Here is a 23,303-nt window from a genome sequence, read left to right as displayed (position 1 = left end):
AGTATAAATGTCCACGTTTTGATGCAGTTTATAATTGAAGATGCATTTCATTGGATAAAATTGTTTTCATAGCGATTTTTTTTTTTTTAATTTTGAAAAGCTATGAACATCTGTAAATATTGAAGTTAACTACTTCTTTTTTTGCATTAATTGTAAGCTTAAAAACGAAATAATAATTACATTATATTGCGGTAACAAGGCGCCACGGTAGCCGAGCGCGGTTAGAGGCGAGCCTGTAAAGATAATATGTATTTGTGGTACTGGGTTCGATTCCCCGGTCATAGGCCTTGGATTTTATTTAATGGTTAATATGAGAAATATACAGTCAAGTATGTTTGCTAGTCGCCTCCGTCCGCGACACCTAATTTGGTATTTGGACGTAAAGCCGGCCTGAAAAAAAATAGGCAATTACTTTAGTAATTTTGACTGCAGTAACAGAAAGTCCTGTGTCTGTTGTTCACACCAATTTTGGTTTAATTTTTGAACTCAAAAAAGCTATTTCATAAAATTGCAAAAGACTATAAAATATCATCGACTCACATCTTTCGATTGGTGTAAATAATTTTGCATCTACTCTAACTCTGTAGGAATTTAAATCTTTTGTTGTGGGTAGAAGTGGTGAAATATTTAAATGGTAAATATTGTAAAATTTGCCGATTCTCGGGAACAGTTTTAGAAGTTATATCAACTTTTCTTTTTTTTTCTTGAGATGTAGAAGCATCTCCTTTCGTATGGCCAGTTTAAGCTGATACATCGTACATAGTACTAGATGGATAAGCTGTGGCCGAACAGTCTGCAGGAGAGAGTACCGAAGCAAAGCTGTAACCCACATGTGTAACACGCAACTCACCGTGCTTGAATGCGTGGGTCTGTTGGCCGCACAGCTGTCCGCTTTTATAATATTTAATAATCTTAGTGATACAATTGGAATTACCTGAGATACAATCTTATTAGGTATTCCCTGATACTGGTAAAAGTGTTCACAACTTTTCAGTGATTTCCCATCAGTATTCAAATTTTAAGATCTCATTGTCCTTTTATAAGGATGAAATTGCACTGCTACCACCACAAGTTGCCATTTTTTTCGCCACTTGTATCTAAAAGGAGGTTGTGTCAAAAACATGGGTGCCTTTTGTTCTCGCTTCTTCATTGGGCCAGCATACGTTTCCGCTCGCTCCCAGTGACTCGCGGCCTTCATTCTTTTTGGATGAGCTTTATAGGAAGTCTACAGTCCAACGTGTTGAGATAGAGCCCCATCCAATACTGATCGAATCTTTCAACGTATCTCTTTCAGGCACTGTGACATTGTGGTTTTAGTAGAAGCCTCTGCAAAGTGGGGCTTTTGTCCTGTTGCCTTAAATAGAGCTACCCATCTTATGACGGATTGTTTGGGGTTGTAAGAAGCCTAATTTTAGGGTCATTGGTGGAGTAGCTTATGCTGTTTTCTTTTGTTCGCTGCTTGATTTGTTCAGAATGGTGAGAATTAGGTGGCTCAGGGGTTGCATTTGGATTTTCTTCCAAGATCTGATGCTGTAGTTCCTTTTTTGCTTCGTGGTAGCTATGCGGACCTAGAGTGGCTTCCGTTAGCCATGAATTACCCATCTCCCAACCACTTTCCTAGAATAAAATAAATAGAAAATAATATCAAAGGAATGTTTATGAGTCTTCGTGCTCCAAGTTAAGATTAAGATTCAAGATTGCGGAATGGGACCTATGCTCCACGGCACGGCAGCCAAAAGAGGCCTCTTTGGATGTAGTAGACGAAACCACCCCTACCAAAGAGGTTGAGGGACATTCCCAATTAGTTCTTTTTGCGCTACTATCTCCTTTGGTCTTAAAGAGCCAACGGTTTCATAGCGCTACCACTCTTTTGCATCGCTCCACGTTAAAAACAACATTTCTAAAAAAAAAATGCGGAAAAACTAGAAAACTTTTAAGAAAAGTTTGAACTTTCCACCACCGTCATTTTATTCTTAAAATATGTTTTCTGACAGGGGAAAAATAAGTATTTCAATTAAAAGCTATACAGGTTTGCATTCAGCCAAAATTTGGAGGAGTATTTTTTGGGGGAAATACACCAAAAAAACCGCTAAATTGTTTAATTTAAAAGTCACTTCCGGTTTCCTAATTTTGACTTAAACCTTTGTACGAGACATCTAGTGGCATCAATGCGAACGTTGAACTCATTAAGAATTTCCACATTTTGTGTTCTGCTGAACAAAAAATACGGAAAGGCATACTCTCGTACATACAGTTCCATTTCTGGATTTTCAAACACATATTTTTGAACCCAAATGATCTATCTCTAAACAATGATTACCCGAACAAAAATGCTATTTCTAAATATTCAACCCGATCACTGAATTTCCTCTGCCCCAAACCTTGTACGTAAGTGTAAGAGAGGAAGTCAAAAAAAAAAAAAAATCATGCTGCCTACCAAAATATTGTAAGGGAAATTCAGTGAAAATATTGTAAGGTGATAAGGGGTTGGTACTAGTTTTGTGTTGGATGCAGTGTTATTGGGCGGACTGGCGGGTAAAGTTGGCGCGTGTCCGTGCGAGCCCCCAAGGCAGCACTTTAACTTGGACTTCAGTCTACACGGAGCTATCATAGAGTTGACATCGTTGTCCATCCATTTATTTTTTGTTAATTTTTTTAATTTAATTTTATAGAACTATATTTTAGAGGGGAAGAAATTCAAAATATAATCTACATACATAATATTACCAACACTTTATTTATTTTTAAATTTTTTTTTTTAATTACTTTATTTATTAAAATAAGCCCATTATTAATTTTATTTTGTGTTTTTACTTTTGTAATTAAAAAAAATTCACCTAACCCTGTTTTAACAAAAAATATTTTTAATTTTTTTTTATAATTATTTTTCTGAACGGGATAATTTGTTTTACTAATTACTTATCCAGCAGCGTGCAATGTTTATACCAGATACTTTGAGGAGCTGTATGGTTGAACCTGAAATCAGCACATATCTACAAGCGCCCGCATCCGCTCAGGTCCTTACACAATAAAAACACTAAAAAATTAAATCAATAATTAAAACAATTATTTTTTAAAGTAAATCTTTTAAAAGCCAGAGTAAATTTTAAAATTAAAATCAGAGTATACTTTTTGCACCCGCTACAAAAATTGAAATTGCATGTATTTATTTATTTTTTTAGTGAACTTTGGTTAATTGAGTTTTTTGTTTTGTTTTAAACAAGATTTTGCATGTTCTTCCTTTTTTTAAAAACATTTTGAATACGTGGTTTAGATTCTAAATTTTTGAGATAAAATTTTAAAGGGTTTTATGCGTTCATTAGGCTTTTGCTTTACTTTCATTCTAATCTAGTTCAGCTTTTTCTTCCATTTCTGTCATAGAGATGCAACAGTTTTATATAGAAAATTTTGAACATTCAACTTTACTAAAGTGTATCAAGTGTGTGTAATATAGTTCGCAAAAAAACAAAAAAATGGCAATAACTGTTTTTTTAAAAAAAAAACTACTAGCCTTAAAAATCGAGTGGGCGGAAAATCAGAATTTTTTGTAGATTCGAGCAATAGGTGGCAACTTATTAAGCGATGGAAACCTTTTCAAGAATACAGCAAGAACATTTTATAAGAGTTGTTGTGCACCTTGGAATAGCTATTTCCTTTTAAAATTTTTTAAAAATGTTATTTTTTTAAATAAAATCTAAACGAATTTTACGTGCCCAATTCTAAAGTCTTTAAAAATACCAGTCTTTTTTTTAAAAAAAATCTTAGATGCTTTAACTTTTTCTTGGATAGTGAGAAGGAAGGTTATTTTAAACAAACAAATTTTTAAAAAAATATTATTAACTGTCTATTAAGTGCTAACTTAACTAAGTACTGGAAGTCTTGCAATCGTTGATTTTTCTCTTTGTTTTTCTTTTCTCCGATTTTCATCGAAAATTAAAACTGTCCGGTAGGACCAGTTGTATAAGGGTTGATCGTCAAAAACTGCACGAAAAAGCTGTAACGTTGGAAAACACCCAACTTTAACCATTTTTTTCTCTTTTTCTATAAAAGATAAAATTCCCAAATTTTCTTTAAAATATAGGGCAAATCCTCCTTTACAACTGTAATTTTTTTGCAACAACCTAGATCTAATAGATTTCGGGGGAGGGGGGGAAGTTGCCGAAAATGGAGGCAAAAACAGCATTTTCAGAAAATGTTCTTGTTCTTCTTGTTACCTTTTTTTTTGATAAACAACGTAGCGCCTAAACGCGTGAACCGATTTTCATGAATGAGGTGTCATTCGATTTGGAATTTTGTGTAGATGTGTCTTTTTTTTTGGGGGGGGGGGGTTCTCGACGTTGTACATTGAATGGGAGAGGAGTTAGCCCCATGTATGTGAGGCCCCCCACTTTTAAAACAATTAATGCTAATAACTTCGTATATCTACATGTTTTGAAGTTCCCAAAATATAGGATAAAAACGGTTTTACTGTGTGTAAAGGTCTTGCGTAAGAATTTTCGAATTTGATATTTTGGTATAAGTGCTTAACCCCCAGGCAGATCGGGTGATAAGGTTTCTGCCTCTGTGAGGAGAAGTGCCCTATTTAGTCATTTAATTATTCTCAGTTCTAGAAGGATAGGGGAAATTTGCTAGACACATTTCTAAGGTTTCATAAATTTCAATTCATTAGTATATCGACTTTATTAATAATTATATCGCTGTGAGTCCAAATTTGGAGAATATCAGTTTGAGTGAAAATCCAGCTAATTTTTAGATGAACCGTTTAATTCCTCCTTCCAAATTGTTCTTAATCACCTCTTCTCGTATTCTAATGTCTTGAAGATATGTTATATATAAGGTGACCATATTTTTTGGGGAGCAAATAAAGGAATATCGAAGAAAATAAACAAAAATACCTTATAAAATTCGTAAGTTTATTAACATTGATTACGAAAATAGTGCAATACAACAATGAACACATTAAATCTTTAAACAATCTCAATTATTACAAATATATACACATTTAACATTAATATTGATTCTTTTTAGTAGAATTATTTTCTTTTAAAAGCGCCGATTCACGCTTTAAAAAGTCATAAAATTCTATGCAGTTCTTTTGAAAGCTGCATTTGACTGAAATACATGCTTCTAATGTGCTTACCTTTAACTCTGGGGTTTTTTCATTCGTCCACATATAGAACAAAAAAATATTCGATTTTTTTTTTTTTTGTAAAACTTCGAGTCGACTTTACAAAATACAGAACAAAAGACCTATTTTAGAAAATTAATAAAGTTAGAGAACTGTTCTCTTAAATAAAGGTAGCTATATATAAATATGATCATGTTTTTTCTTGCAAACTGATCAAAAAAGCTCTGTTTGTTAACAAATCAACATGATTTGTCTCCCATAGTTTCGTATCCTAAATTGAACAATAACTAAACCTTCACGTACATTTACCAATCAGTTGCTAGAATATTAACATTGTTTTGAGGGTTTTCTGAATCAATAAAAAAAAGCGTCTTAGCTTCCATAGAAATCGTACATCTTTAGCTTTTAAAACCAAGTCAAGTTGATTGTTATTATCAATAATATTATATAGTAGTAGGATGCTACAATTTACTTAAAATATGCTTTAGAGGCAAGCTTAACTTCACTTCTCCTCCCTATAAAGGAAAATGCTCTAATTAGAAAATAATGTAATTAAAAGAAAACAGAAAAAGCGATCCTTAATGCTTGACAATTGCATCCATCATAACATTTTTATTTTTCTATCATTCTACCCGAATTCGAATTTCCAACTATCTTCATAAAATGAAATCATCAGGTTGTACTTTTATAGTAAAATTTGATTGCTACACACAATTTTTATGCAAACATCTAAACACATGTACACAGAAAGTGGGTTCCCTGTCACAGTTTAAGTGCGGTGAAAAACGTCGTAGTAGATTTATTGAGTAGCAGATCAATTTCTCTACAATAAACAAGACGAATTAGTCTCTACAAAATGGATGAAATTATCCAAAATTGGTAAGAAATGGCAAACAAAATAAAAATGTTCGCTTCTACGAATGAAATCACCGTCAAAGAAAAACCTTATTGCTTGGGTTTATTGCTGCTGACAATATCGAACCGGCTTGAAGTGCGATTAATGCTAGATGAGAAAAACCAAGTTTCAGCCATTCCTACGATTATGCTACGCAAAAACTTTGAAGTTATAAACATGTAATGACCAAAAAAAAATCTTTAATCAAAAAATCTTCTGCACTGTCCTATTGTTTAGTACCATTTAGTGATTGTCATCCGAAGCTTTTGCAGCAAATAAATGGTACCTAAAATTGTAGGTTAACAATAAAATAGACCATTACAGGAAAGAAATCAAATCTTTTCAGTTATTTTTTTGGGACCAGTAATGAAAAGACTTCTAAAAATGTCTTATTGTGTGGAATAAAAAAAATCTAAAAATTTTAGAAAACGATTGCCGATATTTCTCTTAAGTACCCCAAAATGAGCAGATTGGATTATTTTTTTTTTTTTGTTTACCATCTTATTTTACTCAGAACATAAATTTTGAGAAACTTTTTTACTCAATAGATTTTTTTGAATTCTTCAAAAGCCTTTTTTAAAATTTAAGTATTTACTATTTTCTGAGCTGATTTTACCACCTAATTCCCTAAAATTTTGTTTTGTTTGGATTTTTGAAATTGAACAGTTTTGAGTGCATCTTTTTCTTTTGATTTTTTTTATAGTGTTTCAATGTGAGTGATCAGTGAAAGAAAAATAATAATAATAATATTTATTTGTGCTTCTTTATTTCATTTCAAAAACTCAAAATATCAGGTATAGTATGGACTTTTTCATTTTGTGTTTTGTTTTTTTTTTAGTTTGTTTCAAAAATTAAATTTGCATTTTTTGGTGGAGGGATTTTGTTTAAATTTTGGAGGGAATAAAATAAAAAACGGAACACCCTAATTATTTGAGATATTACTATTGCCGGCTTAGAAAGAGAATCTTTAGAAAAAGTTTTAAGAGGTAAATCTCTCTCCTTTTCTATCTCGTCCTTCTGGTGACTTAAGGCAGGATCAGGAATCATCTAAAAGAAAAAAAGGACACTATTCCTTTTGTGGCCCTGTCTAAATGACCAAACTCCATACTGAATGTTCTCCTAATAATAAAATTTGGTTCCAAAATTTGCAAACCGAAAATGCCTCTAAGACTAGTTTACCTTTTTTGTTTTAAGTTGCGAATATCTCGCTTAAAGATTTGAACAATTTCCTAAATTTTGTGCATATTTCCATTATATTTGAATGATTTTAAAAGTATACAAATTTTAAATATGATAAGCATTTGTAGATCAGAAGTGCCAGGTTACAGACTAATATTTTCCTGTAATTTGAGTTATTTTTGTTTGCAATTATAAGATGGTAATAGCAATTGTTTTTCTAAAAAGAAAATAAACTTGGCAATCCACCATATTAAATAACCATACAAGCAGGCCTATCACTTTTATTATAAACGAAGTTTAATATTGATTTATAAAATAAAGTGATACTTTATATTAGATTTGATTCTATATAGGGTCGTTGTACTGTGTCTCATCAAAAAAGTCTGACTCGTTTTTTAAGAAATTTTATTCATATTATATGTAAATAGAACCGTACAATGTTCCGAATTGGTACTTTAGAGAAAACTCTGCCATATTCCTCCTTCTGGAACTTTATTTTAAAAAAATAAATAAAGCCGCAGAAATGTGATAGAATTACACGTGTGTAATGAGAATATTTACCAAAGTTTAACTAAGTCGTTATAGTCTTTTTGAATAAAATGATTGAAATACCTGTAAAAAGACTTATTCTTTCGATATTTATGGCCGGATACATTTATAAGTGGCCTAAATCCAATTTCAAATTTGAATTTTCTAAGATTTTTCCTAATTAAGTTGTGCTAAACATTCACACTAACACCCACATAACAGATTTATAAAAAATATATTTTGCAAACAGACAGACTTATTGTTAAGTAACAATTAATAACCAACCAGAAATTGTAGGAGGGAATTATTTAAATCGATACCTCAAATATCGAACAGGTGTTCCTTTTTTATTTTATTTTATTTTTTTTTAAATTATTATTATTTACCCCAAATCGTATTTTAATTTGTATTTGTTCATATATTATAACTTTTTTTTTGGTTTGAGTGGGGATGTGGAGAGAAAAACAAAGTATTTAATAGTTAGTTTGTGATTAGGGGGAGGAGCCGAGGATGTGTTATTTTCTAAACAACCATTTTCTATTGGTTCTTATTTTTTGTTTTATTTTTAATAAGGGCGTGGCTTAAATTGATTGATTTTGTTTTATACTATATTCTCTTTTTTTTTTTTTATTCTTTTTTAGAATTAGTTTATTTTTTATTTCTGTGTCTGTCTGTCTCAGTATCTTAAAACTTATTTTTATTATTTATATAAACCAGTTCAGTGTTATTCTATACTTTCTCGGTTCTACAACAAACTGTATAGGATATTTGTTTCAATTTTTTTGTTACGCAACTGTTTTTTGATTTTTTTTTTGTTTTTTTTAGTTTTTTTTTTTTAAGAAAAATTGGAAAATATAAAAATTCGGATGTGAATTTAAAAGTGTTTTTTTTTTTTTTTTTTTTAATTTTAATTAATGAATTTATTTTTATTTTTTAATTTGAAATTACAGAAAAACTGGAATAGTTAAGTAATTTTTTTGAACAATAAACGGCTAGGCAGGCCTAACCGTTTAATTTACTTAAATTAATTATTTTTATGTTATTTAAATACTTTGTTTTTTATTTTTTAAATGAAAATAAAAATTAACTGTTAAAATTCTTTAAAATACTGTTCAATTGTCGCGCTTTTAGTGTGATGTATCGGGATGTTGCGTGCACCAACTTTCACAACTGGTCATCTCACATTTATCCGCACAAGGTAAAAAAATAAAAATAAAACTTACAAGTTTTAACTTTATTTATTTTATTTTATTTTTTGTGAATGTGTGATTTCATTTTATTCATTTATTTTGAAGAGATCCGACCATTTTCCCGCATTGTAATGACCTACAGTGGTTTACTAAAGCCGAGCATTAGTTTTTGTTTACAATAAATTTTTTTCTTACCACCATTTGCCCTAATTTTGAAAACTTAAGCCTTATTTTGAGAAAATAGTTTCACTGTAATGTTCACTGGTAATAATATAACACTGTAAAGTGAGCTCTCCGTTCAATACTAAAATTATATTATGTCCTAGTATTAATGAAATCCTTTGACTGAAAACAATGTCCAATTCATCCTGCAATAATGCGCTGAATTTTCTGTACAAATTGCGTACTCAACATGAATTTAGTATTGTTAGAACAGTACAATAATATCAAAGTACTTCTTTAGAAAAAGGGGTTTAACTTTATATCTCCTATTAAGAATCTTGCTTAAATCAATTAACTTATGATTCCAGTAAAAAGTAGCAGACTAGAATTAACGTAGCGTGATCACGAATTTTACAGGAAATCGTTTTTGAAACCATTGAAACTAAAATTGAGAAAAAGAACAACAACCAAAAAATTAAATAAACTAGTTATTCTGGTCACCTGATTTGCTTCAAATTAAATATCTTACAAAATTTGAATCCCTATTAATTTTATACAAGTGGTACAAATTACTGTCATTATACTACTCCTAAAACAACCCCTTTTTTGTTCAGAAAAAAATTTTTGGACCCATTTTTGGGATAATTGAATCAATAAAGTGGCAAGTTAATGGTTATATGATTTACCAAAAATTATATATTTTTGATCTAAATTATTTTTTTCTAAATTTTCTTGGGGTTAGACGATATTTACTACTAAAAGACAAAGTAAAAACCACTTTATCGTATATTCAGAAGTTTTAAAGACGTTTTCTTTTAATAATAACTAAAAAAGAAATTCAAAAAACTGTATACACAAAAAAACGAGTATTCCAAACATGAACAAAAATTGCTAGATTGATTATAATAAATTCTTGGTTATATTTATTTAATATAAATAAACTTAGTTTAGGTTTTACTGTTCACAAAGCGGTACCGTACATGTCCAGAAATGCATATGTGATAGCGGTTTTATAACTAGTTTAATAAAAAAAAGTCGTTGAAGACGTCTTTAAGAATTTTTCCAAAAAAAGAATACATCAATTCAGTAAAGTATTACTTCTAATTTATAAAATTTAATCATAGCCTTGTTGTAAGATTTTCAATTTTAACACTTTGCTAAAAATACCAAATTTTAATTTCCTACCTTTTTTTTTGCCGATTTAGTCAGTCATGGCGACCTAACTATAAAACGGTTAATTTTGTACTAACAAATTTTATCATAAACCTGCGCGAACATAATTCAAAAAGAAAACTTATCGCTAATGACAGTTACCGCAGAAACAAATAGCTTCATATTGTTAAAAATTATTTTCAAAAGTCTAATGATATTGTAAATTTTAAAGTATTCTATGGTTTACATTCTAATTATTTGCGTTTTTTTTAACAAAAATATCTCACAAAAAATATATGTAGGATCAAACAAAACTTTTATGGTTAACTTCAATATTAACAATATTAATTCAAATAATAAAATATTACTTTTAAGAAATTACCATGACATAGCTCTCCCAAAAACTGGACTATATTCTCTGACAAAAAAATTTTCAAATCAAAATGATAGGCTCTAACACTCGTTTTTGTTTGTCCATTTTTCAAGTGATTTCCTTTGGCAGTAGCTTAGAAGAAACACAGCATCTCTTTAAAATCCCACTTCCGGTGTATTTAACTTTTTTTTCATCTAATACTACACAAGTATCAGAACCATAAAAAAAAACGGGCATTTTTGGGGTGTAAGGTTCTTTATATAGGCGCTTTAAAGAAGATACTCACTTTATTTTATGTAGAATTAACTTTTCATTTTTGAAAAAGAAGATTTTCCTAGTTCTAGTGATATCTACATTGACTGAACACTATTGTACACAATACTATTAAATACAGCGTTGAGAAGTTATGCCACGTTTAGTAAAAAATTAATAATATTTATTCAATTTATAGTTTTGTTTGTAACTAGTAATTATCTCTATTTAATAGATAGTAACTGAATCTGCTTCAGTATGCCGGGGAGAATCAGCTAAAGAATTTAGCTAGAAAAAAAAGGGGGTTTTAAAAAAAAAGATTTAAGATAGATTGTCGACCATTTGTGGTACATATCGTTGAGGACGCGAAACTCTTAAGTGTAGAGTATTTTCCAGGTAGCTATGGACAGTTTCATTTATCCTTCACCCCCCAAAAAGGAAGCATTTAAGGTTGCACAGTTTCAAAAATTCCAGTCCGTAAGCCTCCTGTTCGGTTACAGCGATATGTTATGTTCTAATCTTTGATTTGAGAGAGACAGATTCAAACGTTTGTCTAAAATAGTTTGTCATTGTTTGAAATTAATTATTACTTATTAATTATAACTTATTTGAAACAGATATTTCTTTGTAATCTGGAGGAATAATAATTATTCGTTATTTCGGTAATTGAGATGAATAAATAATTTTTGCCGAACTCTGATGTCTACTGGACTAGAGAGAGTTTTGTATACCGTTCCATCAGCTCTTGGCGTTTAAGTCGAGGTTAAGGGATCCAGATGAGCTTCCTTTCAAGATATCTCACCTGATCTGCCGTAGAAAGAGAATTTATTGTTTCATAAATCGGAACCATATCCGTTTGCAGAGGGTGAATCTAATGTGCGTTGATTTTTCTTCCCTCATAGACTCAAAAATCGAAAAATATTCAAAATTTAGGTACACCAATCACCCGATTTACACAGAATATCGGCACTGTAAACTACTTTGTAAATCAAAATCATGTTTGATGTTAATCAAAAGCTATTTTATAAGAAAAATCGTTCAAACCATATCAACTCATTTATTTCAACGTAAAATAACTAAAATGCCAATTAATAACTTAAAATATTTCTCAATTCTTCAAATAATGGATTTCTTTTTTACACAAGGTACGTATAAAGCACGTGAAATAAGATTTTGTGGGAAATATAGTACAAAATCCTAATTAACAAAAAAATTAATCCCAATATTTAATTTACTAAAAACACTTGAAAATTATAAATATTTGTGTTTTTTTTTAATTGTTAGAAGTTAAAATAAGTAATTTCTAGAGACCCAAATCGATGAAGAAACAAAATTCCTTTAGCAATACGTCAGTTGTATGAGAAATGCTTCAAATTAACAAAGAATTGGATTTTGAAATGAGGGAAAAAAAGAACAGTTTTAATGAAATCAAAAAGAAGTGATGAACATTTCAAATAAGAATTGAAGCTTCAATTTTTGTTTATTACACTTTGTTTAATGTCTGTTGAACTAATATTATTAAATCAGATTGTGTTTTCGGTTATGACGAGCTTTTTTTGTAAGTACGTATTATTTACATAGTCAAATAAATAAATAGTATAAATATCATGCTATCAAACTTTAGTAATTATTATATCCATTTTTTTTTTCTGAAGTCCAGCTCTTTGCGGAAGCAATTTCTGTATCTTATCGTTATCAGAATTATTTACTTAATCATTTGGCCACGTTAATTAAAACATTCTAATCTAGCGCTTCATCTAATACTTCTGCAATATCTGCTACCGATAAATAAGTACTCAAAATCTTTACTAGTCGCCCTATTTGTTAATCTTTAACGTTCAAAATGTGGTGCAAATCATTTTCTCATTTACTAGTAAGTTTTAGGTTTAATTTTAGAGGTAAAGAACATGTTTTTTTTTTTGGATTTTGCTTGTATTTTTGGTAAAAAAATAATATTAAATTGAATAGATTATAGCTATAAAACTAGAATCACACAAATCGTGGGTTAGGTGTACTTTTTCTTAAGATTAAAAAATAACTTATATTAAAACTGTAATAGCCTAATTAATTTGCTAGTTTTTTTTTTATAAAAAAAATTATACATATTAAAAGCTACATCGCTGTATAAAATTGTAATAAAAATATTCATTTTTATGGAATATAAGTTTGAAAACCACCTGTTCAAATCTCTGGCATCAGAGAGTGGCGTATGTACATGCTTTTACAATGGAATGCCACCTGCCTTGTATCGCAAGTCTACTCGCTACAAAACTCGATACATCACATTTATTGACGGGTTTGTGGCACTTTATCTTTATGTCATCTAATTATTTATTAGTTTTATTTATTTTTATTTTTTTTGTTTTTTGTCAAAAAAAAAAATCTTGTGCGATACTCTCAAAAACTTTCCCAAAATTCTAATTAAATTTTTTTTATTTTTTCCACCCTCAAATTCGGAATGTTTATTTAGCTTCATCACTATTACAAAATTAATTTTGTAGGGTAGCTTTTCTTCTTCCTAGGTTCCCCAAAATTCGCCCTCCTCCCAAAACCTATAATCACTGAAATTTAGTCATAAAATAAACCATATAGAGAATTATTATTTATTAAGTATGTTTTAAAACCCATAAAATTATTCTTTAAGCGGAATTTTACGGAGTTTTAAAAATTTCAAAAAAAAAAGATTTAGCGTGAACTCTTTTTCTCTTATCATAGTTTATGTACTTGAAATTTTACTCAAAAGATAGTTTCAAATTTAAGTAATTATATTCCTATAATAAAATGATTCTTTTGATGTCATATCTCCCTAGAACCCTATTAACCTAACATGCTTTAAGTCAATAATATTCAAATGAATCTGTTCGGAAACTTGTCTAGACTTTAAACCAGTGGTTCTTGATCTTGTTCTATTCATTGCCTCTATTCATTTAAGTTGACTCAAAAGTCTCATAGAACCTCGTATATCCGAATATGAGTGGTCAAAGGTCACTAAAACCTTTTTATTTTTGTAAATATCTTGTTTCCTTGGCCCTAAATGACATTTAAAGTTATAACAAAAGTTGTAGAGCATAAAATTCTGTACAAATTTGGTTCTATGCAATTTTTGCATACAATCAACCGTTCTTGAGATAGAGCTCGAAGAGTGGGAGGTGCTTAGCCGTATGTATAGTAACGTTAGGTCAACTGTGTAATTCAGTACATAGTACGTATTATAAAGTTACAAAAATATTATAATTATTAAAAAACTTTAGTTATTAACTAAATAATAAGTAATATTTGTAGATAGATATTATTCATAAATAAAATATCCGTTTATTAATATTTAGTAAAATTAAATTAAAAACTAGCTCTTGACGCAAGGGCTAAGGCTAGTATGTCATTTTGTGATCATATTGCTTCCAGTCGACAGTTTGCATTATTTGATCGCAAATGCCTTTTTGCTCAAGCGTTAACTTGTATATATTTGATTACACATACGACAAAAGATCACCCGTGTTGTAATTTGTTTCACGTCCCAATTCTACATCGAACGAAGCAGCAGCAGATAGATTCGGTGATGGTATTCCCCGATTGATTGAGAACTTTGTTCGCGATTTCTGAGCACAAATTTCCAATCATTATCAACGTTTTGTTGTAAATTTCAGCTGTGAAATCCATGCTCATATTTGAATTTTCCTTGCTTATTCGAAGGAAAATATCTTCAGCCATGTGCGATTTATATTTCTCCCATAACTCTGTTGGAGATGAAGGAGAGCAGGTGGTCAATATGATTGCAAGCAATGCACGAATTGGATTTGGAAGTATATTTTTCCATTTTTTCTGAATCTCAATAAACAAAACCAGCCGACCTAATGTGTATAATATACGCTCGTCCTAAAAATACAATGTTAGAAACCGAAATTGAGGAAATTCCAGAAAAACTGATGAAGATTTTATATTTTTCCCTATTTTCTGAACTACTATATCTAAAAGTAGCTGACCTGATGTGTATAATATACGGTTGGCATTAAAGTACAATGTTCGAAACCGAAATTATAGAAATTTCAGCAAAACTATTGATGATTTTCTATTTTTCTCTGTTTTCTGAAAAACTGGATCCAAAACCAGCCGGCCGAATGTGAATAATATACGCTTTTCATAAAAATACAATGTTCGAAACAGAAATTGAGCAAATTCTATCAGAATTGATAATAATTGTATATTTTTCCCTTATTTTTAAATCTCTACTTCTAAAACCAGTCGACCTAATGTGTATAATATAAGCTTGACATTAAAGTACAATGTTAGAAACAGAAATTACGGAAATTCCAGCAAAACTAATGAATATTTTGAATTTTTCCCTATTTTCTGAACTACTGGATTCAAAAATAGCCGACGTAATGTGTAAAATATACGCTTGGCATTCAAATACAATGTTCGAAACAGAAATCATGGAAATTCCAGCAAAATAATGAAGTTTCTCTATTTTTCCCTGTTTTCTGAACTACCGGATCAAAAAATAGCCGACCCAATGTGTATAATATACGCTCGTCCTAAAAATACAATGTTCGAAGCAGAAATTAGGGAAAACTAATGAAGATTCTCTATTTTTCCCTGTTTACTGAACTACCGGATCAAAAAATAGCCGACCTAATGTGTACAAAATACGCTTGGCATTAAAGTACAATGTTCGAAACAGAAATTAAGGAAATTCCAGCAAAACTAATGAAGATTCTCTATTTTTCCCTGTTTACTGAACTACCGGATCAAAAAATAGCCGACCCAATGTGTATAATATACGCTCGTCCTAAAAATACAATGTTCGAAGCAGAAATTAGGGAAAACTAATGAAGATTCTCTATTTTTCCCTGTTTTCTGAACTACCGGATCAAAAAATAGCCGACCCAATGTGTATAATATACGCTCGTCCTAAAAATACAATGTTCGAAGCAGAAATTAGGGAAAACTAATGAAGATTCTCTATTTTTCCCTGTTTACTGAACTACCGGATCAAAAAATAGCCGACCCAATGTGTATAATATACGCTCGTCCTAAAAATACAATGTTCGAAGCAGAAATTAGGGAAAACTAATGAAGATTCTCTATTTTTCCCTGTTTACTGAACTACCGGATCAAAAAATAGCCGACCTAATGTGTACAAAATACGCTTGGCATTAAAGTACAATGTTCGAAACCGAAATTAAGGAAATTCCAGCAAAACTGATGAAGATTCTCTATTTTTCCCTGTTTACTGAACTACCGGATCAAAAAATAGCCGACCTAATGTGTACAAAATACGCTTGGCATTAAAGTACAATGTTCGAAACCGAAATTAAGGAAATTCCAGCAAAACTGATGAAGATTCTCTATTTTTCCCTGTTTACTGAACTACCGGATCAAAAAATAGCCGACCTAATGTGTACAAAATACGCTTGGCATTAAAGTACAATGTTCGAAACCGAAATTAAGGAAATTCCAGCAAAACTAATGAAGATTTTGTATTTTTCCGTTTTTTCTGAACTACTTGCGAGACTAGCCGGCCTATTGTGTATACATTGACCTAGTGCCTGATTTTAACATTGTATTATTTTATTATAATACACGCTTCTCCGAATTCTCAATTGCTGGAAGACGTTGGACCGGGCTTATTTAAGAAAGAAGCATTCATCTTGATTGGAATGCACCGTGTACAGTCTGCCTATCGTAGTTTCTTTAAATATGCCAGGTTGTCCGTCGACTCGCTCCCCTCGTTTGCGCCGTTCAAAAGATTTTCTACTCGCATTCCATGTGTAATACCTAGGCACTTCCGAATACTGCAGTGTTTTCAGCAAGCGCTGAAGAAAACAGTAAACATTGTAGCCCGGTAGATTCAAGGCTATTTGTTGCAAATTGAAATCTATGAACATTTAATGTAACAATGCAAATCGGAAACATCGAGATGGAATCGTAAAATATTTAATACAGCGTGTGATGTTTTTACGTCCAACTGAGGCGCTGTTTTTTTGTTTTAAACATGTTCTTACCTGTCACAGGTGTGACATCTATATAATAGGTATATAAAAACACGCCCTTATTCGAATGCAACGTTGTGTCGAAATTTCAAAGCAATCGGTGGAAGAACTTTCGGAGATTTAAGATTTTGAACAAACGAATATTTACATTTTTATTTGTATAGATCCATTATTAGTTAGTAACTAAGGTTTCTTAATAATTATGTTTTTGAAACTGTATAAAACGTACTGTGTACTGAATTTGACCTAACGTTACTATACACACGGCTAAGTGCCTCGCGCTGTATCTCAAGAACGGTTCATTGTATGAAAAATTGCAAAGAACCAAATTTGTAGGAAATTCTTATAAAGAAAAAAAAAAAGACTTCAAAAGATTAAGTTTCTGCTGAAACGTGATCGTATATTTGTTAAGTAGATTCGCAAGTGCAAAATTAAAGCTTACCTTTGGGCCCCTTATACCATCAATCTGGTGAATGTGTCCCAATCAATAGCAGCCTACCAGCTTTTATTAGATTCCCCACAAATATTTCTAGGTTAGTCCAGATACTGAAGCCTTCCTCTATCCTATGGACTTTCTATTTGTAGACGAATAGCTGATGGAAATGCTTGTTGGCTTTTCAAACGGTGCTTACAAGTAAAAATGTGTTAAGAGCAGTGAAAATAAAGCATTATAAGACACTATTGAGGCCTGTACAGTTGCCTATAGCTCAGAAATATGGGTTTTGGCACGAACAGATGAGTAAGAAAAATCTTATGGAATATTTAATGATGTATGCCATGATTGTAACCATAAATATTATGGAAGTTTCTATTTCTTTTATTAGAACATTTCTTCAACTTCATGCTTCTAATATTTTTAAATTTGAACTTTGAGAATTGCAGTAAAAAAAAAAAAACGGTCTTGTGAGTGCATATATCATATTGGATTTATTATTATGAGATAATACAATATTTGGGTTATATTTGGGTTATATATATTTGGGTTATATAGAAAAGAAAATCTATAGATGCTGATTGGATGGGTAGAAGTTGAATTTAACAGAGTTAGCAGCAATCGATAGCCTGGCAAGTTACCAACAGGGTCTCAGTGGTGAGCACAAACGCTTGCACACCTCAAAAAACTGCTGGCTCAACGGACTTTTCCGAAGAAATTGTTCAACTAAATTCTCAGATTTTAGTTTTTTTTCTGCATGAGGCGTTGTTACAAAAAAATTTTGGGGGACTTAGTAGTAGTAGTCAAGATTTTGGTTTTGTAATTATGATGAGGTAAGGGGATTTCAGTGATTAGAGAACTGCGTTCTTACTCAGGTTTGAATTCAACTGCTGGCCTTTTTTTTTTACTTGCTAGGAGCTTCTAACAGATTGCTATCTGATGATGAACAGTGTACCGACAGGACACTGTATGGAGGCCAGTAGTGCACTGAAAAAAAAGCTCCGGGCGCTAATAACCTGAGATACTGACGCGCGGTTACTGAAATTAAAAAAATATACGTATATATGTTTGGCTCGCAAACCAGGTTAGCCAGGAGGTTATCAACTGCTCTCTGTATCTACCAGATCAGATACAGAGAGCCATGCTCCATTCTCTGGAGATGTGCTTGCCAGCTGGTGGACGCACCTTTGAAGACACAGTACATGCTGCACAAGCTGCGTAAAGTGCATTATTTGATGAATTAAGGAATAAGTTTGTACCTTTAAATGTAAAATATTTAACATTTAAATCTGTGACAGGAGGTTTCCAATTTTTTTGGTAATTAAACGCAACTCTCCCAAAATTACCAAAAAAATATTAAACCTTCTTGTTTGTAACAGAAGTAAAATTATTTTTTAGCCCTTTTGTCTATGTTTGAGAACATCTAAAGCTCTTAACATTTGATTATTGCTTAGAAAATCACTCGGAAAACTACTTATTTCCCTGATATTAAGAAAAATACTAGCTTTACTGCCTTGGCAATATTTTCAGTAGAAAGAGGATGAAAGAATACATAAAAATGACCTATCGCGTGCTCTTCTTTCTCCTTGATAACAAGTTAAAAAATTTAAATATGATTAATAAATATCAGATTTTGAAACGGCCTAGCACCTTTAATTTTGAAGATATCGAATAGCGGTTTCCGGTTTCTTTCATAACTTTTTATGTTCTTTAAAACTGTGTATATGAAAATGGGGGTCAACTGCTATCCCTTACTTTTGGTCGCGCGTCAGCCGCGTATGCGGGCAGGAATCTAAAATCAAGTCACATATTCTGAAACTAGAGGTGACGAGCAACAAATTTTTTCCTCTACCATTTTTTTGCTCCGATCAACCGTTTAAGCATGAAATGCATTTAAGCCGTCTTAAAATGAACACCCTGTGTAAGTAGGAAAGAAAGTTTTGTAAAACTTTAATCATAAGAGTCATTTCAACTTCTGATTGGCAATATAAGTAGATTTTCTGTTTTTAACTTGACTCCAGATTATTGCCTAAATGCTTATTTGATAAATTTTCATAGAAAGTATCAAGGCACAAAATGAAAGCCTCTTTCTAGAATTGATTTTCTGTCCGAATTGCAGCTAAAACTTTTAGTTAATTGGGTAATTTCCGATCCGTGTCAACAGCGCGCCAGTAATTGAGAAAATAGTGAATCTAATTTAAAAAAATGAAAAAGTCCCTGATCAGAAGGCAGCCAATCAGGGTTCTAGAAAATACTGAAATTACTGCGTTCCTAAGTTGAAGTTAATTCCTTCTGCGTGAAATGTTGAAGCAGATTTGTGGACAAAATTTTGGTTTTTCGTTCTTAATTCCTATTCTTTCTCATCCTTTAATGCAAATTTTATTATTAAAATTGAAATCAATATAAAAAAAAAGATAAAAATAAATTATGGAGTCAATATGACTCCACATTGGCAATAACTAAGTTCGAGCATTGGCAATGCAGTGTTAATTGATAACAGAATGGATCTGTTAATGAAGGATCTTTTCTTAAATATCTTTTCAATAGATTATAGTAATCTAACTCAATTTACTACAGTGGAGGCACCTAAGAGCATGTGTTCTGAACCTATGATCTGATAGCAAAAATAGAGAAGCTGCTCAAGAGATCGCTCCAAAAAGCAGCCTTCTATTCTGCCTAATACAAACATTTGCCGAAAACCCACTGACCTAGATTATAACAAGAACACTAATCTAGATTAAGGAAGTGACAATTCCATTTATTTCGGAAATCCCGAATGAGCAGATTAGTTTTAATTTTCTGCATTTTTGTTTTCTTTCGATTGGTTTTTCATCATTGGTTTTTTTTTTGGGGGACTTTTCGAAAAACAAAAATTCATAAAGAGTTTAGATTAGATTTGATGTTACAATTCGTGTTTTATTCTAAGCAATTAAATGGCAATAACAATTCTCAGTTTAATGAAAAATCCAACTATAAAAGCGGAGTTCAGAATTCGTGAGAGTGTTAAACTCAGATTGACTTTTTTTTTGACAGACATGTGATTCACTAAAAATCAATATGATAATCTCGAAATACACATATCTCTTCTTTTTTTCTCTCTTTTTCTAAATTTATTAATAACAGAGTGACGCCTGATTTTTGTCGTCAGACTAGTTACCAAGACCAGTCCCAAGTCTTTAACAGCGGTCTGTATGCAGATTAAATGAAAAGGAATTCACAATATAGTGGGGCAAATGAAAATAAATAAATACAAAAAAAAAAAATAAAAATAAAATAAAGAATATAAAGGACACTTCAAGGTCACACAAAAAGTAGTTGACATTCAATAGAAATAACTTAGGTCATCGTATTGGTCTAGTTTTTTTTTATATATGGTAACTCTGTCATCGCTTTTCCAAGTGAAATGCATTATAATAATTTAGTATTAAAATTAATTTTGACCTTAAGTAAATACGATTTAAAAAGTAAACTTAACTAAGGTAGTTGCAATAGTTGTGTGCAACAAGACCAGTTTGGCTTTTAAAGCAATCGTAAGAACGTTTACATAGAAATCAGTCTTCAAAAATCTTAACATTAAATTTCTACTATTTTCAACCCACGTTGTTTTGATGTAGTACAATTCAGTGATCGTAATATCGATATAGTTTTGAGGCAAGAAACTTCTAGCGTCCTGAGTGCTCAATGCTTAAAATTTTTAAAGTGCTGACCTCTCAGAAAATAAGGCATGTTATACTGGGCATGACCTTTATTTGCAATATTGTTGGCCGAAAGAGGCACACGTTTATTCCCCGCAAGCTCTGCTAATTGCGTGCCATTGAAGGAGGAAATGTGTTACGATCTGTTCTTATCAGTGAAGAACAAGATGGAAAAGTAGTTAGTTTGTTCAGTAAGGAAAGAGTACAGAAGAAGATAGAGTTCTTATCAGTAAGATACAAAAAATTATCTTACATTAAAATATACGTTATCTTATCAGTGTTGCTACAGAGAAGACATCACTAAGAGGCTTCTTATCAGTGAGATAGAAAAAAGAGAGCAGTTCTTATAAGAAGATACAAGGAAAAGAAAGTGAGGTATTCACAGTAAGATAAAAGTTGAAAGATGATGTATGAGTTACGAAGTGTTACTTCAGAGAAGATATCACTAAGAGACTTCTTATCAGTGAAATAGAAAAGAGAGAGTAGTTCTTATAAGAAGATACAAGGGAAAGAAAGTGAGATATTCACAGTAAGATAAAAGTAGAAAGATGATGTATGAGTTACGAAGTGTTACTTCAGAGAAGATATCACTAAGAGACTTCTTATCAGTGAGATAGAAAAGAGAGAGCAGTTCTTATAAGAAGATACAAGGGAAAGAAAGTGAGATATTCACAGTAAGATAAAAGTAGAAAGATGATGTATGAGTTACGAAGTGTTACTTCAGAGAAGATATCACTAAGAGACTTCTTATCAGTGAGATAGAAAAGAGAGAGCAGTTCTTATAAGAAGATACAAGGGAAAGAAAGTGAGGTATTCACAGTAAGATAAAAGTAGAAAGATGTGTATGAGTTATGAAGTGTTACTTCAGAGAAGATATCACTAAGAGACTTCTTATCAGTGAGATAGAAAAGAGAGAGCAGTTCTTATAAGAAGATACAAGGGAAAGAAAGTGAGGTATTCACAGTAAGATAAAAGTTGAAAGATGATGTATGAGTTACGAAGTGTTACTTCAGAGAAGATATCACTAAGAGACTTCTTATCAGTGAGATAGAAAAGAGAGAGCAGTTCTTATAAGAAGATACAAGGGAAAGAAAGTGAGGTATTCACAGTAAGATAAAAGTAGAAAGATGTGTATGAGTTATGAAGTGTTTTTATTAGTGAAGAACGAGGAAGATCAGCAAGGAAAGACAAAAAGGGGTGCATCAATAACAGTTTCTCATCACTAAGAGCCTATTAGTGAGATACATCAGAGAGTAGATCTTATGAGTGAAATAGATAACCAAGAGGAAGTCTACTCAGTGACGTACAAGAAGGTAGAAGTTCTTGTCAGTGAATTATAAGAGTGATGAGTTTCATATCAATGAGATAATGTAAGAAGTGAGGTTCTCAACAGTGACTCGCAAGATTTGAGTTCCTTATTCCTGAGGTGCAACAAAAAAAAAGAAAATATGAGTGTGTTACAAATGAATAGAATTATTATCAGTGAGTAGCCTATTTAAAAAATTAAAAGATTAACACTCAGTAAAATTTTTTATATTTTAATAAAATTATTAAATTTTAGTGTTGAGAACAGTCTTGGAGGTTATTTCGTATGAGATTGATTGAATAAATGAATTTAAAGGAAGGAGAACAAGTAGATACACGGCCAGCTGTAGTCACTGAACATTTTGAACTTGTTTGTACAAGTTGTCCTACTCTCAGAATGTATTTACAGCATTTGACCTTGCCGCCCAGTCTCTTATCATATTTTGCTTATAAAATTTAATACGGCTTTAAATAATCTTATTAAGAGATGCTCCTTTGCAAATATTTGATTTGATATAAATTCAGATAATAAAATATTTAAAAAAAACTACATCACAACTTCAAATTTAACGTAGTATACGTAATTATTATTATTATTTTAAACTAGATTGTTAGTTGACGAAATAGTTGACGTCTTGTTCGCCGTAATAGAAGGCTATTGTTCTAGCGGATCAGTTTTATTCTTCCAGTACTTAGGAAGAAAGAGAAGTCTATGAAGTCCTTTCAATATTTTGTACGGTTCTAACACTTGTATAATATTTATGAGTGCCTCATACTATTGTCAAATTTCTTCTTCGATTCTCAATCACATTTTGTAATCATGAAATCAGATGAAATTTGTAACCATAACTCATTAAATAAGAACAGGGTTTTAGCTTCTAGATTCCAATACGTACGAGTATATCCTGGGTTCGAGTTTAGTTATTATCCCATACATTTTCTTTTGTCTTCCAAATTTTCTTACAGCTCACTATACAGTAGTGAACAGAGTTTCTTTTTTTGTGACAAGAGAACAGTGTCC

General features: G+C 31.2%; 1 protein-coding gene across 3 annotated transcripts in view; it reads left to right on the top strand.

The window, feature by feature from the left end:
* Positions 1-23,303, top strand: part of NfI (Nuclear factor I) — a 218,254-nt gene that overhangs the window by 9,546 nt on the left and 185,405 nt on the right. Inside the window, exon 1 of one of the 3 annotated variants that reach the window (XM_074143668.1) lies at positions 8,729-8,928. The exons of 1 other annotated variant lie outside the window; for it this stretch is intronic. In XM_074143668.1, the coding sequence (XP_073999769.1) occupies positions 8,866-8,928 (63 nt within the window). In that variant the 5' untranslated portion in view covers positions 8,729-8,865. Of the gene's footprint in view, positions 1-8,728; positions 8,929-23,303 lie in introns of those variants that run through there. One more of the 3 variants, XM_074143667.1, reaches the window with a different exon arrangement.

Source organism: Rhodnius prolixus, unplaced genomic scaffold, assembly GCF_049639745.1.
Source record: "Rhodnius prolixus isolate KJV_2025 unplaced genomic scaffold, Rpr scaffold_12, whole genome shotgun sequence".
NCBI classification, from domain to species: Eukaryota; Metazoa; Arthropoda; class Insecta; order Hemiptera; family Reduviidae; genus Rhodnius; species Rhodnius prolixus.
Note: the sequence above shows the minus strand (reverse complement) of the source record. Positions and strands in the feature narration are given on the sequence as shown.